This window comes from Schistocerca serialis, chromosome 3, assembly GCF_023864345.2.
Source record: "Schistocerca serialis cubense isolate TAMUIC-IGC-003099 chromosome 3, iqSchSeri2.2, whole genome shotgun sequence".
NCBI lineage: Eukaryota > Metazoa > Arthropoda > Insecta > Orthoptera > Acrididae > Schistocerca > Schistocerca serialis.
In genome coordinates, this window is record NC_064640.1 from 777,165,206 (window position 1) to 777,193,018 (window position 27,813).

The following is a 27,813-nucleotide window of genomic DNA, read 5'->3' on the forward strand; positions in this document are numbered from 1 at the left end:
TCAGCCTTGGATTTTGCTGTCTACCTGCAAAAATTGTAAAAATATTTTTGGGAAATATTTCAGTCAGAATCACACACTATTTATCATCCAATATCTCTGTGTACATCATTTAAAATGTAATGTATTCTTCTTTCTTTCTTTCTTTCTTTCAGAATGCTGGGGCAAAACAGAGAAGCAGCAGTAAGTGCAGATAAGTGTATGATTATCTATCAAATTTTTTCTCATTAGTTATGTACTACTAAATCATTAAAGATTACTTGTAATAAAATACAGTTTTGGGTTAAAGTAGTGTAAGATGTGTTGTCTTCTTTTTAAAGTTGAGGAATCTACCCGAGATCAGCAAATAGACGTGTGTGTTTGTGAGTTTTAACTGAAAAATACCTTATTTGAAGATTTAACTGTATGTAGGTCTGTGCCAGGAAATTCTGAACAGCTTATTAGAATCTTGATTCTCAGCTATTATATCTGTCAGACAGAAAGATACTTGACTTTCAGGTGATACTATTTTAAATTTTTCTCATATATTATGACTAGATAAATAATTTAGAAACATTATTTGGTTACACAATTTAATTTTGGACATAAATTTTCCAATGTACGAAGAGCAAGACAGTAGAACTTTGATTCGTAATGTATTGATTGAAAGATTTGTTTCACAGTGCATAGTTCATTAAAATATAACAATGTGCATTGTGATGTATGCTTAAAAGTCAGTGAGCCCAATTAATGACACCAAAACAAAATATTTAGATAATATTTTGATTATTAGACTTATGTATAGTAGCTTATAAGCACTAGATTTTTCTTGCATGTCCATTGCAGAAGTTCTTTTAAAGGTATTATGAGATCTTTCTTAACTTCTTTATCCATCCATTCAGTTCCACAACAGTGCTGATTTGGGGATTCTTCCATCTAAGGCTGTGTATACCACTTCTTCACAGTAGCCTGCATCATCATTTGAAATGTGGTCATGGTAGCCGATCTACAGAAAAACATTGGGCTTGTGTGCCGATTTTACTGACATTTTCCAGGTCTCTTATGTGTTTATAGCCATATATAGTATGTTAGAGGAATGCAGCTGAAGCTTTGTGGACATACTCATAGAGTCTTAATTGCCATACGGAGTGCATTCATTGGAAGACTGCGAAAGCTTTTCCAATTCTGCTGGTGTTGACTGCATCTACGTCCCTGATGTTACAGATAACACTGCCAAGACATTGAAATTGCCCAGCTTCTTGTAGTATCTTCTGTTGCACTATAATTTGAATAGATACATTTCTACTTTCTGTGCACATTGTTTTTGTTTTATCACCGTTTATTTTAAGCCCTACAGAACTGGCCATTCCATCCAGCTTGGAAGTCATTAGTTGTAAACGTTTTGATGTTTCTGCCAGAAAACACTGTTATCAGCAAAGTTCAGTTTAGTAAAGTAAGCCTAGACTGCTCATTCAGGCATATGCCCATGTTGGAGTTCTCCATAGATTTTCTCATAATGAAATGTATGACTAATATGAAAAGGAATGGTGACAAAATGCATCCTTGTCTGACAAGTGTCAGAATACTAAAGGAATGTTCCCATATTCTGTTGTTATCAACTCAAATTTAGATAGAGGTTTCTCAAAGCATCAAAAGATGGTCAGGAATCCCATATAGGCCTACAATATTCTTTGTGTATACCCACAAATGTTTCTTTAATCAACAAAGTTTCTGTGCATTGTTCTATTATATTCTGCAGAACAAATATTTGTTAGGAGAAGGACCTTCCACTTCTAAAGCCAGCCTGTTCTTCTTGTAGCCAAGAATCTGCTGCTTTTTGGAGGAGCTTATGGGTGCTCAATGCTGAGGATATCAGCATGCTGTTGCTTTTCACATCCTTTGTAGGAGAACAAGGCAAATGACTTTGTCTGGCACCAAGAGAAGTTGATATCTTTCCAGGTTGTAGATTCAGCTATACTTCCTTTTTTTCGTAGTTTAACAATGATGCCTCACCTCCAGTCATCTGGAACTTACCTTGTTTGTCAACATTGTATTGCACAGTTTAGTTAGGTGGTGAAATTAATATGGATCTTCATATTTCAGAATTTCAGCTGAGATTTCATTCAAACCAGCTGCTTTATTATTTTTGAGTGTTGTGGTTGTCATGTACAACTATACTTCTGTGTTATCACCTCATTTTTCATTAGCTCTTGCGAATTTTGGCTCATTTTTTAAGTTTTAAGCATTAAGTGCATTTGGTTGGTTTAAAGTCTCTTTGAAGTACTCAACCCATCAGGCAGCTTGTTCGTCTTTTGTGTTCAGGAGTTTGCCTTTTTTTATAGGTTTGTTTGAAGAACTATGGGCTCCAGTAAGTTATCAACCAATAAAGTGTACTATCCTGGTGTCATTTTGTGCCTCTCTGCCTTTCCATTCAAACCATTTGTTTTTGTTGGCTCTATGACTGCTTTTGATTCAGCAGTCTAATTTACCATATTTTCGTCTAACTATTTGATCTTTAGCTTGTTCACACAAGCCACGTTTGGTCTTGGATCCATTGCTGTTTTCGTGTTATTCTCTGTCATCCAACTGTCTGCTCAGAACATGTACTCACAGAATCCTTGAATTTAAACCATTGCATTTCGACGTTTTCAGTTCCTGGAGTTGATTTTTAAGGCTGATTACAAATATGTTTTCTGCTTCCTTGTCTTTTAGCTTTGCTGCATCAAACATTCGCTTAGGTTGTCGGTGTTGCTGTAATTTGAACTTCAGTTTCAAGTCCTGTCAGACTGAGAAGTCGTCTGACCCAACATCTGCAGCATGATAGGTTCATGTACCTTGTGAAGATGATTTCCATCAGCTATTTGTACAAACAAAAAAGCATCCTTTTCTTAATAGTTTGAATCTTTCATTGGTGCACAGACTTGCTCAACAATTGTCTGGGTGTAAGTAGAATGAAAGCATCCAGTGATGACTGTATCATTAACTGGTTTCCATCCAGTCAGAACCTTAGCCAGTTTATGGCTAAGTATTAGTCTAACACCATGCACATATTGATTTTTATGCCCTGAATAAAGGACTGTTTTACCATCACTGACTGTTTGATCATTGCCCGTTCAATGAACTTCACAAAGGCCAATTATTCTAGTTTATAAAGATCAAATTTGTGGAGTAATTGTGAAAACCAGCCTGTGTAAGGATAGCACATTCCAAGTTCCAATCCAGGTGATATTTTTTGCAATAAACATTGAATTCCATTTCATTGGTGGCTGGATACCTAGTCACATCTTCCTTGGAATATTCAAGTAACTATCAGGTCCATGCCGATATTTAGATTCACATGCAGGTTCATAACTGTCATGTTTGGATCGCTGAATTCATCTTGTTATTTCTGTAGCGATAAAAATGTTTTCAGGCTCAGGTTGCTAACCCCATGCCCAACCCTCCTTCCTCATCAGGGCTTGGGATGAGCAATGGTGGGGCTAATTCACAAGTGGCAAGAATTTTTAATATATTTTTTAGATATAAGCAAGGAAACCAACTTAACCAGTTCAACAGAAACAGACAGGCACCAAGTTGAAAATAAGATTTCCATTAAAAAATGATGAACTGTGAATTTTATCCACAACTCTACTCCGTAATTCTTGGGACAAAGAATAAAGTACTCAGTATGGCAGTGAAAGATCTCTTTAGACTGTAAATTCACTTATTTTCTTATGTAATCCCCATATATGTCAACACAGTCCATCCTTTTTTTTTAAGTAATTAGAGTCCATTCCTAAAGTGAGACTCCAGAAAATCTGTCAAAGATCAATTTTCACTTTCTGTAAATATTTCAGTAGATTTAAAATGTTTTTCGCACACAGATTTTTTTTAAGACATGAAATCAGATAGAAGTCATTGGGTGACAAATCGTACTTCAAATATAAATTTTTCCTTACCAAAACTCCTTTGTGTGTGCAGGTGCATTGTCTTCATGAAAGATGAACATCTTCCCCAGTAGCAGCTCAGGACTCTTATCCCTTATTTCTACGTGAACGTGATCCACGAGGTTTATATGATATTTTCCTGTTATTGTTGTTACTTTCACAAGCTAATCATAAAACAAAACAACAAATCCTTTATGCTAGAATCATTTCAGGGTATGATATCAATTTTGCCTTTTTTAGTCAAGGGCCTTTTTTTCTTGTGAAGTGATGGATCAATTTCTCATCCAGAGTTACAAATCCACACAGAAAGTTTAGTGGATCATTTTTAAAACATCCCAAAAATGACTGCAAAATTAATTTTCACATTTGCTTTTGGTAAGTATTCAACAAATTTGTCACACATCCTGCAAAAATCTTTGTATAGTTACTTTTTTGTGTAAAATGTACCACAGTATTTTTGCTAGTGTCCATACAACTTTGCACACCAATCATCCAGTTCCATATTGTGCACTTCCCCAATGTTGTCATCTGTGGTTGGGGCTTTGAAAGACCTCGATTTGATTTGATTTTTATTTGGTCCTGTTAAATTACATTCTGTAATGCAGGGCACATCAAAGATTACAGTATTACATGGTGAAAAAGAGGGGTAGGAAAACAAGGGAAGTGTATATGGTAAATTTTCCTTATGGGTATTAGTTATCATTATCTACACTACAGTTGTTTGAATTGAGATTCTGCCTTACTTATTGGCACATATATTACTTCAAACAATACACTTATGAGGGCACACGCTTTCATTTGCGGTGTTTCCATCACTGCATCTACATACATAGGGTACAATATTACTATATAATTTATAATATGATTCATCTCTTACATAATATATAGCTCCAGAAATTCTTTTAAATTTTGAAAATTATGGTTTACAAGGAATTATTTCAGTTTCCTTTTGAATACGTGAGGGTATCTTTTTTTTATGTTCAGTGGGAGTTTATTGTAAACCTGTATTCCTCACTGGATAAATCCTCATCATTCTGTGTTGAGGGATTGAGTCTTTGTGAAGGTTTCATATGATTGCGAATGTCACAGGTAGTTTGGAATAGTTTTTTGTTCTTGATAGCAAATATCATGTATGAGTAAACATACTGCCTTGTGAGTGTCAGTATTCCAAGGGTCTTGAATAGATGCCTGCAGGATATCCGATTTGTTACTCCACAGATCAACCTTACAGCTTGTTTTTGTATTTGAAAAGCTTTTTCCACTTTTGCAACATTTCCCCAGAGTATTATGCCATGACAGACCAGAGAGTGGAAATATGCAATATTGTTATTTCTATGAAAACATAAGAGCAACATAAGTCTTAGTGGTGAGCATGCTGACCTTAATTTCTTGAGCAGGTGATCAATATTTTCATTAATTAATTATCAATTTGTATGCCTAGAAATTTTGTATGTGGAGGTTCATCATTGATCTGCCCATCAATATCTATTTCAAGAGCTTGTAACTAATTATTTCCTGTCTGAAACTGCAATTGATTTATTTTTGAAAGGTTTAATGATAGACTATTTGTTGCAAACAATTTGTATACTTTGTGTGTTATTGTTTCAGTTGTATTCTGCATCAGGGATTACACCCACTTGATCCAGATAGTTGTATCATCAGCAAACATTACTGTATTTGCCTTGTTATTTACTAATGCTGGTAGTGTAGAAATTTACACTAAGAGGATCACTGGTCGTAGGATCAAGCCATGGTGAACACAGTACTTAGTAGTTTTCCACTGTGATTTTGTTGTTTCACCAGTGCCTGTTAGAGCAACTCTTTGTTTCCTCATAAGTAGGTAAAGTTCCAGTCAAACTACAGGCTTGCCTTTGCCATAGTATAGGAGTTTTTGTATTAGTGCATTATGTTATATACATCCAAAACCTTTACTGAAGTCACAGAAAATTCCCTCAGGATATCTTCTACAATCCAGTTCATCTAAAATTTCTTTTGCTGGACTGAATATTGTTGTCTACGCCAATAGCACTGTATAAAAGCCAAACTGGGAGGTTTTCAGTGAGCTGTTGTGTGTAAGGTGTACATATAGCCTGTTGTAAACTACCCTCTCAAATATTTTTTAAAGGACTTGCAGCAGAGATATAGTCCAATAGATGTTGCCTGTCTACCACCGCCTTTGCGTATTGGAATTGCCATAGCATGTTTTAATCCATGAGGAGATACTCCTGTTTTCACAGGCTGGTTACTTAAATAGCACAATATGTTGGTGATTAAATAACCACCAAAGAGCTGGCACTTTTAGGGATTTGATGATTTTTATGATTTTGTTATGTGTTGTGGATTACATGTGCAGTGTCATTATTGCTGTATGTTGAGTAAGACTAAGTAGTTGTATGGCTTCTGAGGCAGGCTGAGTGTTTTGTGGTCCTCTATTTTTCAGCTATGGAGAGGAAAAATTTATTGAATTCTTAGGCTACCCTTTCTGGATTCTTCTGGTGTGTCCCATCTTTCGTGAATTGTGCTATGCCTGGTTGTTTTAATTTTTTGTCCTAGTTTGTTCCAGATTTTTATGATTTTCCGTGTGGTTTTAATTTTACTGTTTTATCTGTAAATTTGTTGTGCAGAGTACTTGGTTTTTGCCTTGCTGATTACACAGTCTGATTACATAATCTCTTACAGTGTATTTTCACTGATATGTTTGAACTATCACTCTGTTGTAGGTGAGGTTCCCTTTTTCAGGGTCTTGGCGTTCTAATCTTTGCTGTTATCCTGTCTTTTGGCCTACTTACATTTGACTTAATTTTTATTTGTCTTTGGGTGAAGTTGACTTAAAAGTGTTTGAGGTTTCTAAACATATTGGTGAGTTCATTGTTTATTATTCTAACAGAGCTTATGTGGGTTTGTTCCTTAACTGTTTTCGTGTTCGTGAGTTTTAGCATTGCCATCTGACCATCGTGATATGATAGGGAATTTATTAGGTTGGTACTTAAGGTTGAAGCATTTTTCCAGATGCAACAAACACACTTAACAGAGACATTAAGTCATCACTAATATATCCTCCATCACTGTTTACAACAGTTTGAGAAAGTGACTGAAGAAAATAACACTGCATACCAAAAGACACTACAGGCGAACTGCACAAGAAGCTTGTTGGAGAATTATCTAGAGAAAAGGAGGATCGGAAAGGTGACACGTCGCCGAAAGGAAAGGGAATGGACTAAGGCTGAAATAGAATGTATGGAATTGTCCAAGAACAAGAATGAAACAAGGAAGTTCTTTATAAATTAAACAATGCTAGAAGACAATTTGCTCCAATAACCAGCTTGCGTAGAGATGAAGAAGGAAACGTAATAAGTGAGAGTAAACAGACTCTGGAAAGATGGTGAAGATACTTTAATGACCTGCTGAATCGAAGATACTTTAATGACCTGCAGAATCGAGAGATAGAGCAGGATCTCTCTAAAGATCGCGAGCAAGGATTGGATGATGAACAGCCACTGGATGGCCTAGTAGTTAGAGGACATTAAAAAAGCTTTAAGGAAACTCAAGAATAACAAGGCCCATGGCACTGATAGCATTCCTGCAGAATTGCTAAAATGTGGAGGAGTAACATTAGAGCAGTCTCTGTTTGAACTTATCACTCTCATATGGGAACAGGAAAGGATACCAGATGAATAGAATGAAGGAATATTATGTTTCATACACAAAAAGGGTGACCGAATGGCGTGTAGAAACCACTATGGAATCACCCTCTTGAACCTGCAGTACAAGGTGTTATCCAATATTATTTTTGATTGGCTACTCCCACAGGTGGTAAAGAAATTGGAATATACCAAAGCGGATTTGGATGCCAAATTTTGGAGAAAACTGTTGAATATAGAATTGGGACACATCACCTCTTTATTGACTTTAAGGTTGCGCATGACAGCATCAATAGAAACCCGTTGTTTCATGCCTCACAGGAGACAGGGTTGCATGAAAAGCTCCTGAGAATGGTTAAAATGATGATGTCTGATGTAAGAAGATGCATTCGAATTCGAGGAAATTACTCAGACCCCCTGGAAATAAAAAATTGGCTATGTGAAGGAGATGCATTAGCATGCTTATTATTTAATGTAGCCCTTGAGAAGGTGATTATAGAAGCAGGCCTACAGACCAGGGGCACCACTTCTACAAGTCAGTGCAGATATTAGCATATGCAGATGATATAGACATCATAGCACAGACAGTACCAGTACTGAAAAAAGTTTTACAGCCTTATGCTGTCAACTTTCAGTGTGAATGGATACACATTTGAAAGAGTTGATAGCTTCAAGTACCTTGGTTCCACAGTCACTTGCTTTAATGACATCTCAACTGAAATTAAGATTAGGCTGATATCAGCAAGTAAGGCATATTTTGCCTTAAGTAATTTATTCCAGTCAAGACTCCTCACTCAGTCACCCAACAAAATTTACTATTTATAAAACCTTTGTTAGACCAGTTCTCACTTATGTTACCGAAACGTGGCCCTTGACAGAAATCAATACAAGACTACTCAACGGATTTGAGAGGAAAGTTTTGAGGAGGATAATTGGCCCTGTGTATGACAGAGTACAATGGAGGAAAAGGTACAATACAGAATTGTACACTATGTATGCCGATGCTCCTGTAACGAAAATCATACGAGCAAGAAGGATAAGGTGGGCAACAGTGGCCCCTCCGGGCCACCAGAATACATCTGCCCCCTTGGTGATAAGGGGCAAATATTCATTCGTTGCCCCCAAAGCACCTACTTCAGGAGCAAGGCCCCCTCAAATGCAGGGAACATTGGTTCCCTCCACCATGCCAGAGAAGCAATAGCCTCCTCCGGCTCCTCTCATGTGGAAGGGGTTCCTTGGAACCCTCTCTGCCAAGGTCTCTACTAATGCCATGGTGGACACTCACCAGTGGCTAAGGGAGCCAAAAGCTGCTGGACAAAGAGCCTCATGGTTTTCCTCCGTGCCTGAAACTGTTTCGGAGAAGTCTCCCTAGCAATCCCCTAAAGACAAGCGAGAGAGCAAGCAAACAAAGAAGAAGTGTGCTAAGAAATGGGACCCTCTGTTGGCCCCAACACCAACACCCCCTACCAGTTCTGCATCTGAGGATAAGGTGGAGATCTTAGCGTCCCCTGAGGACCTGGATCTCACTGATGAATCATCCACTATAGGAATAGATACAAATACTCAATCAGTAGCAGCAGGTGACCCTGAGGCATAACCTGCCTCCTTGCATGCTTCATGCCTTCCCAGCCTCATGTAAACATCATCCTCCAGTGGAATTGCTGCAGTTTTTTTTTTTTTTTTTTTTTTTTTCCATCACCTGGCTGAGCTACAGCAACTCTTAAGCTTTACACCTGCTTTCTGCATTGCCTACCAGGGAACCTGGTTCCCGGTAATGCGGACCCCTGCCCTCCATGGCTATAGGGGATATTACAAGAACCTTAGCGACTATAATAGAGTGTCAGGTGGAGTTTGTGTCTATATGTCCTGAACTCAGTATGCAGTGAACCTGTGCCCCTTCAAATCCCTCTCGAAGCTGTGGCTGTCAGGATAATAACGACGCAGGAAATAACTGTCTGCAACATATATCTTCCTCCAGATGGTGCAGTACCCCTGAACACATTGGCTGTGCTGATTGATCAACTCCCTAAATCTTTCCTACTTTTGGGAGATTTTAATGCTCATAACTCCTTGTGGGGTGGCACCATGCTGAGGCAGAGATGTCGAAACTTGACTGTCTCAGTTCGACCTCTGCCTCTTAAATACTGGGGCCACCACACATCTCAGTTTGGCTCACGGCACTTACTTGGCCATTAATTTATCCCTCTGCAGCCCAAGACTTCTCCCACCTGTCCACTGGAGAACATATGACGACCTGTGTGTTAATGACGACTTTCCCATCTTCCTGTCACTCTCCCGGCATCATGCTCATGGACGCCTACCCAGATGGGCATTCAACAAGGCAGACTGGGAAGCCTTTACCTCTGCTGTCACTACAACAATCATATCTGCAGCGAAAAACGCGATCCCTCGTTCTTTCGGGTACCCCCAGCGAAAGTCATTACCTTGGTGGTCGCCGGAAGTCGCTGAGGCAATTAAAGAGCATCGGCGAGCTCTACAGCAGCATAAGTGGCACCCTTCCCTAGAGCATCTAATAGCCTTTAAATGGCTCCATGCCTGCGTTCACCACCTCATAAAAAGACGGAAACAGGAGTGTTGAGAGAGGTACGTCTCGACCATTGGGTACCATATGTCACCTTCCCCAGTTAGGATGAAGATCAGATGGCAGGAGAGCTTCTGTGAAGTTTGGAAAGTAGGAGACGAGGTACTGGCAGAAATAAAGTTGTGAGAACAGGACATGAGTCGTGTTTGGGTACCTCAGATGGTAGAGCACTTGCCCGCGAAAGGCAAAGGTCCCGAGTTCGAGTCTCATTCTGGCACACAGTTTTAATCTGCCAGGAAGTTTCATATCAGTGCACACTCGGCTGCAGAGTGAAAATCTCATTCTGAAGATCAGACGTGTTTTTGAGTACCAGATCCCAACAGGTGACTCTGGCATTACCATCAATGGCGTGTTATCTACCGACACAAACAAGATTGCTGCGTACTTTGCTGAGCACTATGCTCGAGCCTGTGCATCAGAGAATTACGCCCCGGGCTTGTGCACTTTCAAACGGCGGATGGAAGGGAAAGTCCTCTCGTTCACTGCATGCCACAGTGAACCCTATAATGCCCAATTTACAGAGCGGGAGCTCCTCAGTGCCCTTGCACATTGCCCCAATACAGCTCATGGGCCAGAGTGGATCCACAGTCAGATGATTAAACATCTCTTGCCTGACTGCAAGGGACATCTACTCGTCATCTTCAACCGGATCTGGTGCGATGGCATCTTTCCATCGCAATGTTGGGAGGACTCCATCATACCAGTGCTCAAACCTGCTAAAAATCTGCTTGATGTGGATAGCTATTGGCCCATCAGCCTCACCAACATTCTTTGTAAGCTGCTAGTGTATGGTGTGTTGGCGGCTGGTTTGGGTCCTGGATTCATATAGCCTACTGGCTCCATGCCAGGGCGGTTTCCGCCATGGTTGCTCTACCACTGATAATCTTGTGTCCCTTGAGTCTGCCATCCAAACAGCGTTTTCCCGGCACGAACACCTCGTTGCTATCTTTTTTTTTTTTTTTACTGAAAGCTTACGACACGACCTGGCAACATCATATCCTTGCCACATTGTATGAGTGGTGTCTCTGGGGCCTGCTCCTGATTTTTATCCAAAATTTCATGTCTGTCGCTCCATACTTTCCATGTTCAGATTGGTGCCTCCCATAGTTCCCCCCATATCCAGGAGAACGGAGTCCCACAGGGCTCTGTATTGAGTGTATCTCTAGTTGTAGTGGCCATTAACGGCCTAGGAGCAGCTGTCGGGCCACCTGTCTCACCTTCTCTGTATGCAGATGACTTCTGCATTTCATACTGCTGCTCCAGTACTGGTGCTGCTGAGTGGCACCTACAGGGAGCCATCCCCAAGGCGCAGTCATGGGCTCTAGCCCACAGCTTCTAGTTTTCAGCCGCAAAGTCGTACTGTTCATCTGGAACTAGAACTTTACCTTAATGATGATCCACTCACTGTCGTGGAGACATATCGATTCTTAGGACTGGTTTTTTTCTACGCCCGATTGACTTGGCTTCCTCACCTTCGTCAGCTTAAGCGGAAATACAGGCAGCACCTCAATGCCCTCTGCTGCCTGAGCAACATTAACTGGGGTGCAGATGACTCCACGCTGCTGCGGCTCTACAGAACCCTTGTTCGATCCCGCCTTGACCATGGGAGTCTGGTTTATGGTTCAATGGCGCCCGCAGTGTTGCGTGTACTCGACCCAGTGCACAACTGTGGTGTTTGACTCGCTACAGGAGCTTTTAGGACGAGTCCAGTGACCAGCATCCTGGTGGAGGCTGGTGTCCCTCCATTGAAGGTTAATTATGCACAACTGCTTGCCATTACATCGCACATGTTCATAGTTCTCCTGCGCATCTGAATTACCATCTCCTTTCCCACCCATGGAGTTTCATCTCCCTCATCGGCGACTGAGCTCAGGGCTTACAATTGCCATTCGCGTCAGATCCTTTCTATCTGAACTGGAGTCCTTGCCTTTACCACCTACAAGTGAGGTCCATTCACGTACAGCTCCATGATGTACACCTAGACCGTGGCTTCGCCTGAGCCTTTCACATGGCCCAAAGGACTCAGTTAACCCCGTGGCTCTCTGCTGTCACTTCCTCTTGATTCTTGACATGTACCGAGGACGTGAAGTTGTTTACATCGATGGCTCTGTGGCTGATGTTCACACTGGCTTCATGTATGTCCATGGAAGACATATTGAACTGCATTCCTTGCTTGATGGCTGCAGTGTTTTCACTGCAGAGCTGGTGGTTATATCTTGTGCTATTGAGCACATCCGTTCATGCCCTGGGGAGTCGTTTCTTCTGTGTACTGACTCTTTGAGCAGCCTGCAAGCTATCCACCAGTGCTACCCTCGTCTTCCTTTGGTAGCAACCATCCAGGAGTCCATCTATGCCCTGGAACGGTCCAGTCGTTCAGTGGTGTTTGTCCGGTCCCCAGGTCACATCGGAATCCCAGGCAACAAACTTTCCGACAGGCTGGCCAAATGGGCTACACAGAAACTGCTTCTGGAGATCGGCATTTCTGAAACTGACCTGCATTCAGTATTACGCCATAAGGTCTTCGGCTTTGGGAGACAGAATGGCATAAAGTCAGTATGCATAACAAATTTTGTGCTACTAAGGAGACTACGAATGTGTGGAAGACCTCTATTTGAGCCTCTCGCAGGGACTCTGTGGTTCTCTGTCGGCTCCACATTGACCATGCTTGGGTGACACATGGCTACCTCCTGCACCGTGAAGACCCGTCTCAGTATCAGTGTGGCGCCCGGTTGACAGTGGCTCATATTCTGGTGCACTGCCCCACTTTGACTGCCCTGCGACAAAATCTTTGGTTGCCGAACTTGTTGCTGCTAATTTTATGTGACAACGTCTCATCGGCTGATTTAGTTTTACGTTTTATTTGTGAGAGTGGGTTTTATCATTTGATCTAAGTTTTAGCACCTGTCCTTTGTTCCTCTGTGTCCTCCACCTTAGCACTTCCAGGGCGGAGGTTTTAATGTGCTGCAGAGTGGCCGGCTTCTGCTTGTTATTCTCATGGCCAGCCAGCCATGGTAATCTGCTTTGTTATTTTAATCTCTTCTAACTGTTTCATGGATTTCTGGCATTTTCTTGTCCCCTTTTTTTCCATTTAATTGTTTGTTGCCCTTACGTCATTATTGTGTTTTTTCCTTTCTTTCTGTTTTGTGTTGTAAGTCTCTTTCTTTGTTCTCATTCTTGTGACATTGTTTTATTCGGAACAAGGGACCAATGACCTAGCATTTTTGTCCCTTTATCCCTCTTTTAAACCAACCAACCAACCACTGTTGCATCTCCGTTGCATGGCAACATCGATGAGGTCATCCAGACCACCACTACTACCATCGTTGCCACAGCTGAATCAGAAATCTCTTGTTCCTCAGGTTGCCCCCAGTGGAAGACAGTGTCTTGGTGGTTCACCAGAAATTGCTGTGGCCATTAGAGACTGTAGGCAGGCTCTCCAACATCACAAGCAGCTCCCATCCCTGGAGTACCTCATTGCCTTCAAACAGCTCCATGCCTAGGTCCATCAAACAACGGAACAACAGATCTCCATCATTGGAACACAAACCTCTCCTTCCCAGGTGTGGACCAAGCTCAGACACCTTTACAGATATCAGAGCCCTATATGTTTATCTGGAATTTTCACAAATGGAGCTGTATATACTGACCCAGATGTAATCGCAGAGCATCTTGCTGACAATTATGCTCGTACCTCTGCATCCTAGAATTACCGCCCCACCTTTCATGTCTTAAAACAGTGGGTGGAACGACAACTATCTTTTGCTCCATGCCACCCTGAGTCATTTAATGCTCCATTCAGTAAGTGAGAATTTCTCAGTGCTCATGCCAATTGTCCTGACACATCCCCTGGGCCAGACCACATCCATCACCAAATGATTAAACATCTGTCAGCGGATTACCAGTGCAACCTCCTTGCATTCTTTAACCGCATCTAGAGTGATGGAGAATTCCCATCACATTGGCGAGAAAGTATCATTGTGCCACTGCTAAAACCTGATAAGAACCTGCTAGATGTTGATAGCTATTGTCCTACCAGTCTCACCAATGTTCTGCGCAAGCTGCTCGAACGTATGATGAGCTGGTGGTTGTGTTGGCTCCTTGAGTCTCAGGGTCTTCTGGCCAGTGTTTGCCAAGCTTGCTCCACCACTGACAATTTGGTGTACCTGGAGTCTGCCATCCGAACGGCCTTTTCCTGCTGTCAATGCTTTATTGCCGTCTTTTTTGACCTGACAAAAGCCTACGATACCACTTGGCGACACTACATCCTTGCTACTCTGCACAAGTGGGGCCTCTGCGTCCCGCTCCCAATTTTGATATGGAACTTTTTGTTGCTCCACACTTTCAGAGTTCGAGTTTGCCCCATATCATAGAGAACGGGGTCCCGCAGGGCTCTGTACTGAGTGTCCCACTCTTTTTAGTGGTCATTAATGCTCTCGAAGCAGCAGTGGGGTCCTCTTATCCTCTTTCTTATATGCTGATAATTTTTGTATTTCTTTCTGCTCCTCTTTATTGGAGGGGCTGAACGTCGAATGCAGGGAGCTGTATAAAAGGTGGAGACATGTTCTCCCACCCACGGCTTTCAGTTTTCAGCACCCAAGACTTGCATCATGCACTTCTGCCATCATCGTACTGTCCATCTGCATCCAGAACTTTACCTCAATGGCCAACTGCTTAATGTAGTGGAGACTTATCACTTTTAGGACTGGTCTTTGACACCCTTTTAACTTGGCTCTCTCATCTTCATTAGCTTAAGGAAAAGTACTGGTGACATCTTAACATTCTTTGATTCCTGAGTCACACTGACTGGGGTGCAGATCTCCCTACATTGTTGCAGCTGTACAGAGCCCTTATACAGTCCTGTTTTGACTATGGGAGTGTGGCGTATGTTCAGCATCACCCTCAGCATTGGGGGTGCTGGACCCTGTACATCGCTGCAGAGTTCGACTTGCAGCGGGGGCTTTCCGAACGAGCCCAGTGAACAGCCTCCTCGTAGAAGCTGGGGTTACTCCAATTGCTGATCAGGTGACAACAATTGCTTGTGAATTATACCACCCACATTCGTAGTTTGCCTCACCATCCAAATTACCGTCTCCTTTCCCCTAACATGGTGATCCATCTCTTGCAGCTGCGGCCCAGATTGGGGATTCTGATTGCAGTCTGTGTCTGGTCCCTTCTCACTGAACTCAAGTTTTCCCTCTGCTACCTTTCCCCCGGGTCCACTCATGTACACCTCTGTGGTCGATGCCTCGACCACAGTTTCATCTGGACCTATCCCATGCCCTGAAAGTCGCAGCTCCCCAGAGGCCCTCCACTGCCAATTTTTCTCTATTCTCTGCGAGTTTCAGGGCTCAGAAATAATCTACACCAATGGCTCGATGATCACATTGGCTTCCCTTATGCTCATGCCAGACATGCTGAACAGCGCTCTTTGCCGGATGGCTGCAGTATTTTCACTGCAGAGTTGGTAGCCATCTGTCATTCTCCTGAGCGTATCCACTCCTTCACAGGTGAGTCCTTCCTTATCTGTAGTGAGTCCTTAAGTAGCCTGCAAGCTCTTGACCAGTGTTTCCCTCGCCATCCTTTGGTAATGACTACCCAGGAGTCAGTTTCTGTCCTCAACGACTGTGTGGATGTTCAGTGGCCTTCATTTGGACCCCCAGACATACTGGAATCCCAGGAAATGAACTGGCTGACAGGCTGGCCAAACAGACTACCGGTAAACCAACTCTGGATATTGGCATGCTGGAGACTGATCTACAATTGGTCTTATGCCATAAAGTTTTTGGGATCTGGGATATTGTAGAGTGCACCCTCAGTACACCAAATAAACTACATATTATCAAGGAGACAACAAATTTGTGGAAGTAATTCATGCAAGCTACCTGCAGGGACTCCATTGTCCTTTGCTGCCTCTGTGCTGGTCATACTTGGCTGACTCATGGTCACCGTTGCGAGGACCCACCTCATTGTCATTGTGGTTCCCACTTGACTGTCATCCACATCTTGTTGGACTGCCGAATTTCAGCTGCACTGAGTTGCCTCATCAGCTGATCTAGTTTTTATCTCACAATCTAAGGGTGGGCATCTGGCCGCCTCTCCCCGCCTTCACCCTCCCTCCATTTCCAGTCTTCCTCGCTGGTTGGTCAGTGTCTCAGGCCATTGACTTGCAGTAGGCTGTAAGCACTGAAGTGGCTCCCTCATGCTGCATTGGCAGATCAAAAACTGCAGCTGGCAAAGACAGTTGTGAATGTCCTGGATTTGATACTTGATCATAGATTTGATACTTGGCTGTGGCTGCAACTTGTACTGTTACATACATTATTTCACACACACTGGAAGGCTCAATGATTTATTGTATGCATTGACTGTTTTAATTGATCAGTTGACTAATAATCACTGAATTTCAGGGCATACACATACACAGTAACAGCAAGCTAAAAAGTGATAAATTTCATGCAGTTTATCTGCAGACTTCCTACGCCCCATAGTGGCTTCTTATCCTCTAGCCATAAAATTGATTTGTTTTACTTTTTACGTACTGAATCATACCATAATAAAAAAATAAAAAAATCCTAAACTAATCCAACTTCTTACTGGCATGAGGTCTGCATATTCTTGGAAACTATCTATCTTGTAAGACAGTTTTCTTCTGATCTATCATCTTAGAAGTGTGTGCATATTTTGCTGCTGTTGCTGCTGGTGGTGGGGACAGGGCCAGTAATTTGAGAATTGTACCATTATATTAACAGAAGAGAGTTTTCATCAGTACAAGCAAGAAATGGTGTTGTTTATAATGAAGTAAAGTAATGATATTTGTCTGTGTTGCAAAACATGAAGAATGGGCAAGATATTTTAGAATGAAAGCATTCCTGATCACTGACCCTTTAATCTGGTAAATAAATTATTATATAATTTTTCTATAGTGTAACATATAATTTTGAAAGCATTGCAGCAGAGTAGATTTAATCAGACCATGAAATTACCCACCTAGTCCAACTTCCTGTATGGACAGGGAGCTATCCAAAATCTGTGCACCAGAGAAATAGGTCCATACTGTTGTGGGTTGGCAGGAGAGCCAACACCGTGTTACTAGAGGAAGCCGAAAGGCACGCGTTTTAGCTCATGCAGGCTGGCGTGAGGTCTGGAACAGGACAAGGAAATTATAATTTAGAAAAAACGGACGTAGCTGGTGGAATACTTAACTTTAATCCATTAATGGTGAACGTCGCTCTTGACGGTACATGATTCACAGTATCAATAGTAACTGGTAATGGCGCCTTGCTAGGTCGTAGCAAATGACGTAGCTGAAGGCTAAGCTAACTATCGTCTCGGCAATTGAGAGCGTATTTCGTCAGTGAACTATCACTAGCAAAGTCTGTTGTACAACTGGGGCGAGTGCTAGGAAGTCTCTCTAGACCTGCCGTGTGGCGGCGCTCGGTCTGCAATCACTGATAGTGGCGACACGCGGGTCCGACGTATACTAACGGACTGCAGCCGATTTAAAGGCTACCACCTAGCAAGTGTGGTGTCTGGCGGTGACACCACACATACTGTCCAACTCACTTCTCCACGTATAATTACAGAAGAAGGAATTTTCATTCTGATGCATATCAGGACATGTTGGTATTTAGGGCAAGGAAGAAAATGCATATTATTGTTTCATAACTCATTAGAGTTAGAACCCAAGTGCAAAAGTACAAGAAGAGTGGGAGAATATCTGCCTTAGTCATGTTGAAGCAATTGTCTGATAGTACTTAGGAAAATCAAGTACAACATAACTCAGAATAGGTAAAGAATAATTTAGGAAAATTAGACTTAAAGTGAAGCAGATGAGAATACTTATATGTAGATCCACCTGTTTGTGGTGAAAATTTTTGCCTGATTTTGTCATTTTTAAAAAGTTATTTCGGTATATTTTTTGCTAGTTTTTTTTCCATTTTGTCAATAATTTTGCTAAATTTTATTTTCACTTTTAAGCGGTAAAAGGTAAAGGAAATACATTTATAGCAAATTTTCAGTGAAATATCTTTTATTTTACATAAATTGAAAAAGCATAAAAATTATAAATCTTATTAAAAGACAAATACCAAATCATGAAAGTTTGGAAAACATTTATCCTGTCCTAGTCTATGTACATAACACACAAGTCAGTCCGAGAAAGGCAAGGATACAATGACTTCCATATTACTGGGAGTCAGAGCTGTTCTCCTGTCAGACATTAAATTGCAATATCTAGAAAATGATCTCTCACTATCAACATTACTGACTGGGATACACAGAGCCTTCACTGCAGCTTCCACAAAAAGTCCATACTCTACTTTCAGGGAAAGAAGAATACCAATCACATCAACATCTTTACCTTCTCTACAAGAACTAGCTACTAAATCCCTAAACAATGTGTATGGTACAAGAAATTCTGATGTTAAAAGTTCTTGTAGAATGGGAATTTTCTTTATCAGCTGAGAGATTTCAACACTGTCTAAATTGCCTTTTATTATGTTTCTTGGATCAAACAATTTACTTATAAAAGAAATGACAATTTTTCCTGGATCACACTCTATCAAGTGGTTCAGTTTTGTAAGAAATGTCAGCAGCAAATTGCAACATTTTGAGCAGTGCTCAACAAGAAAAATAGCTAGGCATTGAATTTTTTTTGCTTCAGCAGAAGTCAAAGCTTTAAAATAATTGACAGCTACACTCTGATCTTCAACAGTTTCAACAAATTCTACTATATCACAGAGATATTCTCCAAGGTACTCAACACTTTCAAACCACGAGTTCCACCTGGTGATGACAGGAATATGGAAAAGTTTAGCTTTTGTGGGTACACCTACATATTTCTGAGCTGAGAACTGAATGTATGCATGCTTTCTCTTTCGGGTATTAAGGAATATGTGTTTTGTCTGCAGAACACAATGGTTCAGATCACAAAGTTCCACAGTCCACACATTGCCAACCTAATTTAATTTATGAGCCAAGCATTGTGTGTATACTAACCCTTCTGAAACTAAAACCCTAACTGCATTTATACACTTGCCCATATAATGGGCTGAATCTGAAGTTATAGAAACTACATTTCTGTACTGAATGTCAAGTTTCTGCATTACACTCATAATTGCTTGGCACACATTCGGTAGCATTTGCATTTGCAATAACTTTCACTCCCCCGACAAATAATTTCTGAACTGCACCATCACCACAACTAAGTACTTTTATCAGCTACTGGGGAACCATGGCAGACTACAGTCCATGGTTCATCTCCCTGGGTGGCACAACCTGATGTCACCTCACTAGGACACAATCGGGCAACGATGTATGAAGCCTACACTGCCTCATAGAAGGATTTACTGGATACCACGTTTGTGTAATAATTAATTTGCCATCTGCTAATCGCAGCAAAGATTAGGTAATCTCAATAGCCAATAATTTTTGTAGGTCAGAATAGGCCTATATTAAAAATAATTTTTCCTCGAGCACCCTCTTAAAAAAGTCTTATAATTGGGTAATGTCGTAATTTAATTCATTACATAGTATTCTAATAGCAGTTCTAATGACATTTTCGAGGTGCTGGAGACTTACTCTCAGCTGGAAGACTACGGGAAGGTTACATACCTCGAATCATCAAAGAAGAAGAGGGAAGATTAAAAGGAGCCGTGAAAGTCGAAAGAGTTTCAATTCTTTATGATGAAACGACAGACATTCTCTCAGGTTCGGATGATCAGCTTTTTCCATCAGAGTATTTGCATCAGTGAAGGCTCGAGTAGTCGATAAAATGAATTCTTCTTTTATCATTTTTTGCTCGTTTTGCTGCTGCAGTGACTTTCGTGAGCATAGCTTGTCTTCTTATACCAGTAGTTGTTAGCGCCTTCTCCTTGTTCTTCTTATGGGAGGAACTGTTATTAATGTGTTTCAGGCACGTGTCCATCCTCTGCCACTCAGTACGCACATTGCAGTATTTGCACACAAGTATCTTCCTACTTTTGTCGAAAACATAAAATCCTTCTGACGAAAATTCCTTTTCTTGGTCAAAAACTGTCACTACCATATTAATCATCTGTAGCACGAAAACAAAACACAATATACCACACTCAATGCACCAGCGATGCACAACGATTTCCAACACGCAATACTGAATACACTGCCAGATAATTGTAGAATGTCTTTGGAATACTCGATATACTATATATATCAAAATGGTGTACAATTGATATCCGGATTGTATTCCCATAACTCCAATCGAATTTCCGCAGTTAAATTCAAATGATGAGATTTTGCAAAGTTTCGCCTATTATTTCGCAATTTGAGCAAAATGTGTAAAATTTTGTGAAAATTTTGCGCTTTGTGAAAAACAGGTGCCATGTACACACAGTGACAAAATAAATTGGCTCCTCACATGGTGTCACCTCACTGTTAAGACACACAGTCATGTATCAATGGGAATAAAAGTAGGTTGAAATGGTATACAAGCTCTAATATGTGAAGCCAATGATTCAGTAATGGTGCTCCTACTTTCAACCACTGAGATGAGACAATGTAATTTTAACATACCTCTGAATAGGATATTGCTCTTTACATTACTTGTTCATTAAGATTTTGTACTGTTTTATGATACTTCATACAACATTTTAGAGCAATATGTTTTGTATTGTGATAGTAGGGCACCATCAGTTTAGTGCACCTCAGATTTATATAATGGCAATGAGTCGCAGACAGGCACAGTGAAAACACAATCACAACTCTCACACACATGGCCACTGCTTCTGGGCCATGACTGAGTGTGACTGGAGAAGCAATCCTCTGGTGGTGGGTGATGGGGTAAGTAGGTGGCACAGGGAAGAAAGGGGTATGCGTGGAGGAAGATGCTGTCCTGCCTGAGGGAGCGTGTAGGTATGTGGTGGGGACAGGATAGGGCTGCTAGGTGCAGCGTCAGAAGGATGTACTGGTGGGGGGGGGGGGGGGGGGAATAGAGGAGAAGGGGGAACGAGTAGTAAGGTATGTGTAGTGCTGGAGTGAGAGCAGGGAAGGGGATAGATAGGTGGACAGGGACTAACAAAAGTTGTGGCTGGGTGGAGGGGGGGGGGGGGGGGGGAGGAGGGGTTACGGGAATGAAGGATATGTTGTAGGAAGAGCTCCCACTTGTTCAGAAAAGCTTGTGTTGGTAGGAAGGAATGAGCTGAGGCAAACTGTGAAGCAGCCATTGAAGTTAAGCACGTCATGTTGGGCAGCATGTTTATCAACTGGGTGGTCCAGCTGTTCCTTGGCCACACAGATAGCTCTGCCTTCGTTGGGTAGGAGATGCCTGTGTCAGGACTGGTGTAGGTGGTAGAGGGTAGATGTATGGAACAGGTCTTGCATTTAGGTCTAGTGGAGTGATAAGAGCTTCGAGGGAAGGGAACGGGAGCAGGGGTGAAGTATATATAGGTGACAAGGAGATAAGGTTCAGTGGATGTCAGAAGACCACTGTGGGAAGGTTGGAGAGGATAATGGGGAAAATATTCTGAATTTCAGGGCACAACAAAAAATAGTCATAACCTTGGTGGAGAATATGATTCATTTTCTCCAGTCCTGGGTGGCACTGAGACACAAGACGAGATCTTGTCTGTGTCCAGGCAGTGAGCATGTGGGAGATGGTAGATAACTGGAGAGACAAGGCACTGGAGATCTTATATGAATTAATAATTAGGTGAGTTTAGCGTGTATTTCTAGTGGCTGCCATAGCCTCATCACCCCCTTTCTCCCATCCTCCTCATCTGCTTTGTCAAGAGTATGTGGGAGAGCAAAAGTGTAATTTTAACTAAGATGTTATCCTATGAATGTTTTTTTTTTTTCCAGAATATTATAAAGAGGAGGCTAACAGCCTCATTCATCACCATATGTTGTCATTTAATGGGTGGATGAAGCAACTTATTTATTTTTGGTTATAATGTTGTTTTGCAATTGTTATTCATATTGAAGATCTGTATAATTAATGGTGTTATTGGCATAAAATTTTTCTTTCATTGCAGATGAAACAATTCCATCTCGCTGTTAGATATACTTCCAATGTTGAAAGGAAAATTCAGAAGCTTCGATTCTGTGCAAAAAATTACTTTATCACTGACGGAATTGACCGAAGGACAGTTTTGAACTATGTTCAGCTACTTGGTAAGTGTAAGGTGCACGTGTTTGTGTTTCTTATTGTAAGGTAACACTAGTGTCATTCCATTGTCATTGTCATATACAGGGTGTTACAAAAAGGTACGGCCAAACTTTCAGGAAACATTCCTCACACACAAATAAAGAAAAGATGTTCTGTGGACATGTTTCCGGAAACGCGTAATTTCCATGTTAGAGCTGATTTTAGTTTCGTCAGTATGTACTTTACTTCCTCGATTCACTGCCAGTTGGCCCAATTGAAGGAAGGTAATGTTGACTTCAGTGCTTGTGTTGATATGCGACTCATTGCTCTACAGTACTAGCATCAAGCACATCAGTACGTAGCATCAACAGGTTAGTGTTCATCACGAACGTGGTTTTGCAGTCAGTGCAATGTTTGGAAATGCGGAGTTGGCAGATGCCCATTTGATGTATGGATTAGCACGGGGCAATAGCCGTGGCGCGGTACGTTTGTATCGAGACAGATTTCCAGAACGAAGGTGTCCCGACAGGAAGACGTTCGAAGCAATTGATCAACGTCTTAGGGAGCACGAAACATTCCAGCCTATTACTCGCAACTGGGGAAGACCTAGAATGACGAGGACACTTGCAATAGACGAGGCAATTCTTCGTGCAGTTGACGATAACCCTAATGTCAGCGTCAGAGAAGTTGCTGCTGTACAAGGTAACATTGACCACGTCACTGTATGGAGAGTGCTATGGGAGAACCAGTTGTTTCCGTACCATGTACAGCGTGTGCAGGCACTATCAGCAACTGATTGGCCTCCACGGGTACACTTCTGCGAATGGTTCATCCAACAATGTGTCAATCCTCATTTCAGTGCAAATGTTCTCTTTACAGATGAGGCTTCATTCCATCGTGATCAAATTCTAAATTTTCACAATCAACATGTGTGGGCTGACGAGAAACCACACACAATTGTGCAATCACGTCATCAACACAGATTTTCTGTGAATGTTTGGCAGGCATTGTTGGTGATGTCTCGATTGGGCCCCATGTTCTTCCACCTACGCTCAATGGAACACGTTATCATGATTTCATACGGGATACTCTACCTGTGCTGCTAGAACATATGCCTTTACAAGTACGACACAACATGTGGTTCATGCACGATGGAGCTCCTGCACATTTCAGTCGAAGTGTTCGTACGCTTCTCAACAACAGATTCGGTGACCGATGGATTGGTAGTGGCGGACCAATTCCATGGCCTCCATGCTCTCCTGACCTCAACCTTCTTGACTTTCATTTATGGCGGCATTTGAAAGCTCTTGTCTACACAACCCCGGTACCAAATGTAGAGACTCTTCGTGCTCGTATTGTGGACGGCTGTGATACAATACGCCATTCTCCAGGACTGCATCAGCGCATCAGGGATTCCATGCGACGGAGGGTGGATGCACGTATCCTCGCTAACGGAGGACATTTTGAACATTTCCTGTAACAAAGTGTTTGAAGTCACGCTGGTACATTCTGTTGCTGTGTGTTTCCATTCCACGATTAATGTGATTTGAAGAGAAGTAATAAAATGAGCTCTAACATGGAAAGTAAGCATTTCCAGACACATGTCAACATACCATGTTTTCTTTCTTTGTGTGTGAGGAATGTTTCCTGAAAGTTTAGCCGTACCTTTTTGTAACACCCTGTATTTTTGCATTAAATAATTTCATTTTCTAATTATAATGACTGTGGAAACTTGAGATTTGTTTCTTGTTTAACTGAGTAGGTTTAGCATCCAAATACTTTTAAAAATTATAAATGAAATATACTAAATTGTGAATGAAATTCAAACTTTCAGTGCTGGAAAGTCACAGTCACTGAAGTACTCTGAGCTATAATGATGTGGTCACATGAATTTCTTGGAGAAACCCAGTTTTCCATTCCCATCTCCAGAGGACTTCTTCAGGAGGAGCAGTCTTCACTGTAGGTTCAGTTCACACTCTGGCCTGCTGAAGTAAAATTTAATTTCCACCTGTTCACATCTAGAGGTGTAATGTCACACTTTCAAACCTCGAGTGTAATAGACTAGTGTCGGTTGCTGTCATCCACTATTGCTATCGTCCCACCGTGATAGACTGGTACGTGTATTTTCAGCAGTGGAGTCAAGATATAATTCTGTTAAACACACTCCTGCTTCAGATTACAATTACTGTGGTGTTTAATGATCTCTGTCACCTCAGTATGTATTTGCTTGTGGCAACAAGGACTTGAGTCATATCAAACTGAATCTGATCATCTCCTGGCTGTAAAGCAGATCCATCTTATGAGCATTCTCAGATAACCTTAGGTTTCTCTATATCTTTTAGATCAGTTTGCAAACTATAGCATTATTCCACTTCTTCAAGATCTTCGCTATGTGGTCAGTAGTGTTGCCAGTGAATGCGAGAAAAACATTGGACTTCACAAACGGCTGCACATCACTATAATCTTTACGTGACAGTCTGAATACCCTGTCACTTTAGGGTATGAACCCAGCCAAAAGGTACAGGAAGATCTAACATTGGGCAGTGGTGCTTGCAAACCATTGGAAAAAGCAGGAATTTACAGACACTTGCGCTTAAGTTTTGAAACCGTAATGTCTCACCTCTGTGTGGGAGCATGTGGGAACAAGATTCAACTTCATTTAGTGGTAAGCCATTGTCTGAATAGACCTTCATAATGCTACAGTCTCCATTGATAATGTCATCCATTGATGGGGATGGAATTTGGGTTTCTCCAACAAATTCATTTGACTGCAGCATAATAGGCAGAAATACTTGAACAAGTGTGTCTTTATGAAGTGGTAAACATTAGAATTTGAGATGGTAAATTTGTAATTAACATAGTGTATTTAGTGTCACCTGAACATTGGCAGATGGTCTAATGTGGAGAGAATTAGGCATGTGAGATATTGATAGTACAAATTAAGGTGATGTTTGTCTTTAAAAAGTCTGCATTATTTTGAATTGAAGTGTATGTCACTGTTTTCTTTTACAGCTCATTAAGCAAAACATTTTTAAAGCTGCAGGCCCATGCCATATGCTTTTTGTGTGTGTGTGTGTGTGTGTGTGTGTGTGAGAGAGAGAGAGAGAGAGAGAGAGGGAGGGAGAGAGAGAGAGAGAGAGAATGTTTTTGTGTAAAGAAACATTTAGTGAAATTTCTGTGGCATCTGGGAAGTATATATGGTAAATGTAGTTCGACCACATACCACTCTCAAACATTAGTCAAAGCTGTGGTAACAGAAGCACAGGTATAATTTTTCAAGCAAGTTAATTCAAAGTAAGTGTTCCTGTAGATGCATCAGAATAATATTTGTTGATATTTCAGCAAATCATACAGTAACTGCGTGTTACTTTGGGGACAATCTGTAATGCCATAGTCCTTTCATGTTATTTCTTTGCTTCTGCTCTGAAAATGTTTTGCAGTTGCCATATTTCATCCTTTGGTTTTCATTACTGCAGCTGCAGCTGTCTGCATCGCAGATGTGCCAAAACATATTTAAGCAAGAAAAGTAATATAAGAAGATTCTTTTCTTTAATTTATGTTTTGTCTAACCTTTTCTTGCCATTACGTTTTGTAAGTGCAGTGCAACCCTGCTTTTATACTTTAAATGGGACTTGAAAAAAATGGTGTCAGATGTGAGAAAATGTAAAATGTGGGAAATAATGTTTCAAGCAGTAAAAGTTACCTATAGGATCCCCCTCCCATTTCCACATTTTATGTATGATATATGTACATAATAGGTATCAAACAACTTGTCACGGACTAGTTTATTATCTGGTTCAAATTGTTCAAATGGCTCTGAGCACTATGAGACTTAACAGCTGTGGTCATCAGTCCCCTAGAACTTAGAACTACTTAAACCTAACTAACGTAAGGACATCACACACATCCATGCCCATGGCAGGATTCGAACCTGCGACCGTAGCGATCGCGTGGTATTATCTGGTAAAAACTGCTGATGTAATGGGAACTGCAAACTGTCTGGGAAGTAGAAATTTTTGACTAATTTCATAAGCCATAATCAGTGTTTTTGGAAATCCAGCCCTGTCATTCACTATGGAAGGAATGAAACACTGCACCAGTTACATATTTTTCATGCTTAGCACAATACATTTCGATAATTTGTTATTGTTGTCAAATACAAATATTTACATAAGTATTTTGTGCAGTGTTTGTGCATTTGATGTTCTGCATCTCCTGCACTGTAATTGTCCTCTTAAGGTTATTTGGTACTATGCCTCCTCAGTTATGTAGAAAGCCACACACATGCAAACTATTACTCGCATTGTTCTTTTGGGAAACATCACAATGTAAATATTTGCACTTGATGACAAGACTAAATTCTCAAAACACATCTCGCTAAGCATGAAAAAATATGTAACAGGTGCTGACTGCTGTGTTTAAACCAACAACACAAAGTGAGCGAAGCTGTTAACTACAGTGTTGCCAACAAGGCTGAACCAAATGTCCCTAGACTGACCAAAGGTGAAAAGTCAATAAAATAATTTCATGGGATTGACGAATTGAAACAGGAATATATTCCTATATACTTTCATTATTTCAGAACTTTTTGTTTGTATATTTAAGAATTAGGAATACCTTTTAAACTAAACAAAGAAAAGAACGTGAAAACAATTTTTTCATCATCATCGTCGGAATTATCAATTAAGACAGTTAAAGGGTGTTGAAGTTGCCCCAAGATTGAAGTTGATGGCTGTGTGCCACTATCATCTTTATTCCTAAGTGGGTATGATTTGTTGGTTCCAGTAAGTCTTAGTACATATGTTGGTAATTCATTGTCACAACATTTTTTTCAATCTTTTTAAGGGACTTCTGACCATCAAAATAGAATTCAATGAAGAAAGTCTAAGACGATTGCAAAGTTTTGTTTTGACCATATTCATGGCACTAAAAATTCGTTCTGTCTCTGCATTTGAATGTGGCAATGACAATAAAGTAAATGCAAGAATACACAGTTCTTTGAATGGATTTAGATTTCCAGTGTCTTTATATGCTCAAACAGCAATAAAAAAATGGACTGTAGTCTCTAAGTTTTGCCATCAAATGAAATTGATATTATTCCATTGTTGTGAAGTTTTTTTCGAATACGTCGATATCAGTTCTTTCGCTAAGTCAATGACATCGTGAGTACTTGTTTTAGCTCGCAAAACTTTTCTTACAACCAATTTGTTCATCTTGGTTAATATTTCGATACTGGGTGGAAGTCTATTTTGTAATTCTTTTATAAGTTTCACTGTAAATTCAATGCATCATTTTGTTACCAATTTGATGCTGTCCTCAGATAACTTCAACTTGCTAGCACAGGTTTCAAAAGCATAGCCAAGTGTAGTATATGGATTAAGATGACTTTTCTGAAGAGAGGTAGTTAGGACTTTCATGGTAATAGCAGGCTCATAAGTCGCTCTTTTACAATGTCCAGCAGTTTTGTGGAATAGGAGTTTTCACTCTCTAATGTTTTCGTGGCTGGTTGGACTTTACATAAAACACTTTGTAAATAAGTTACGTGCAGCA

General features: G+C 40.9%; 1 protein-coding gene across 1 annotated transcript in view; it reads left to right on the forward strand.

The window, feature by feature from the left end:
- Positions 1-27,813, forward strand: part of LOC126470622 (spermatogenesis-defective protein 39 homolog) — a 125,910-nt gene that overhangs the window by 51,371 nt on the left and 46,726 nt on the right. Inside the window, exons 7-8 of the mRNA XM_050098581.1 lie at positions 153-180; positions 22,151-22,289. Of these exons, the coding sequence (XP_049954538.1) occupies positions 153-180; positions 22,151-22,289 (167 nt within the window). The remainder of the gene's footprint in view (positions 1-152; positions 181-22,150; positions 22,290-27,813) is intronic.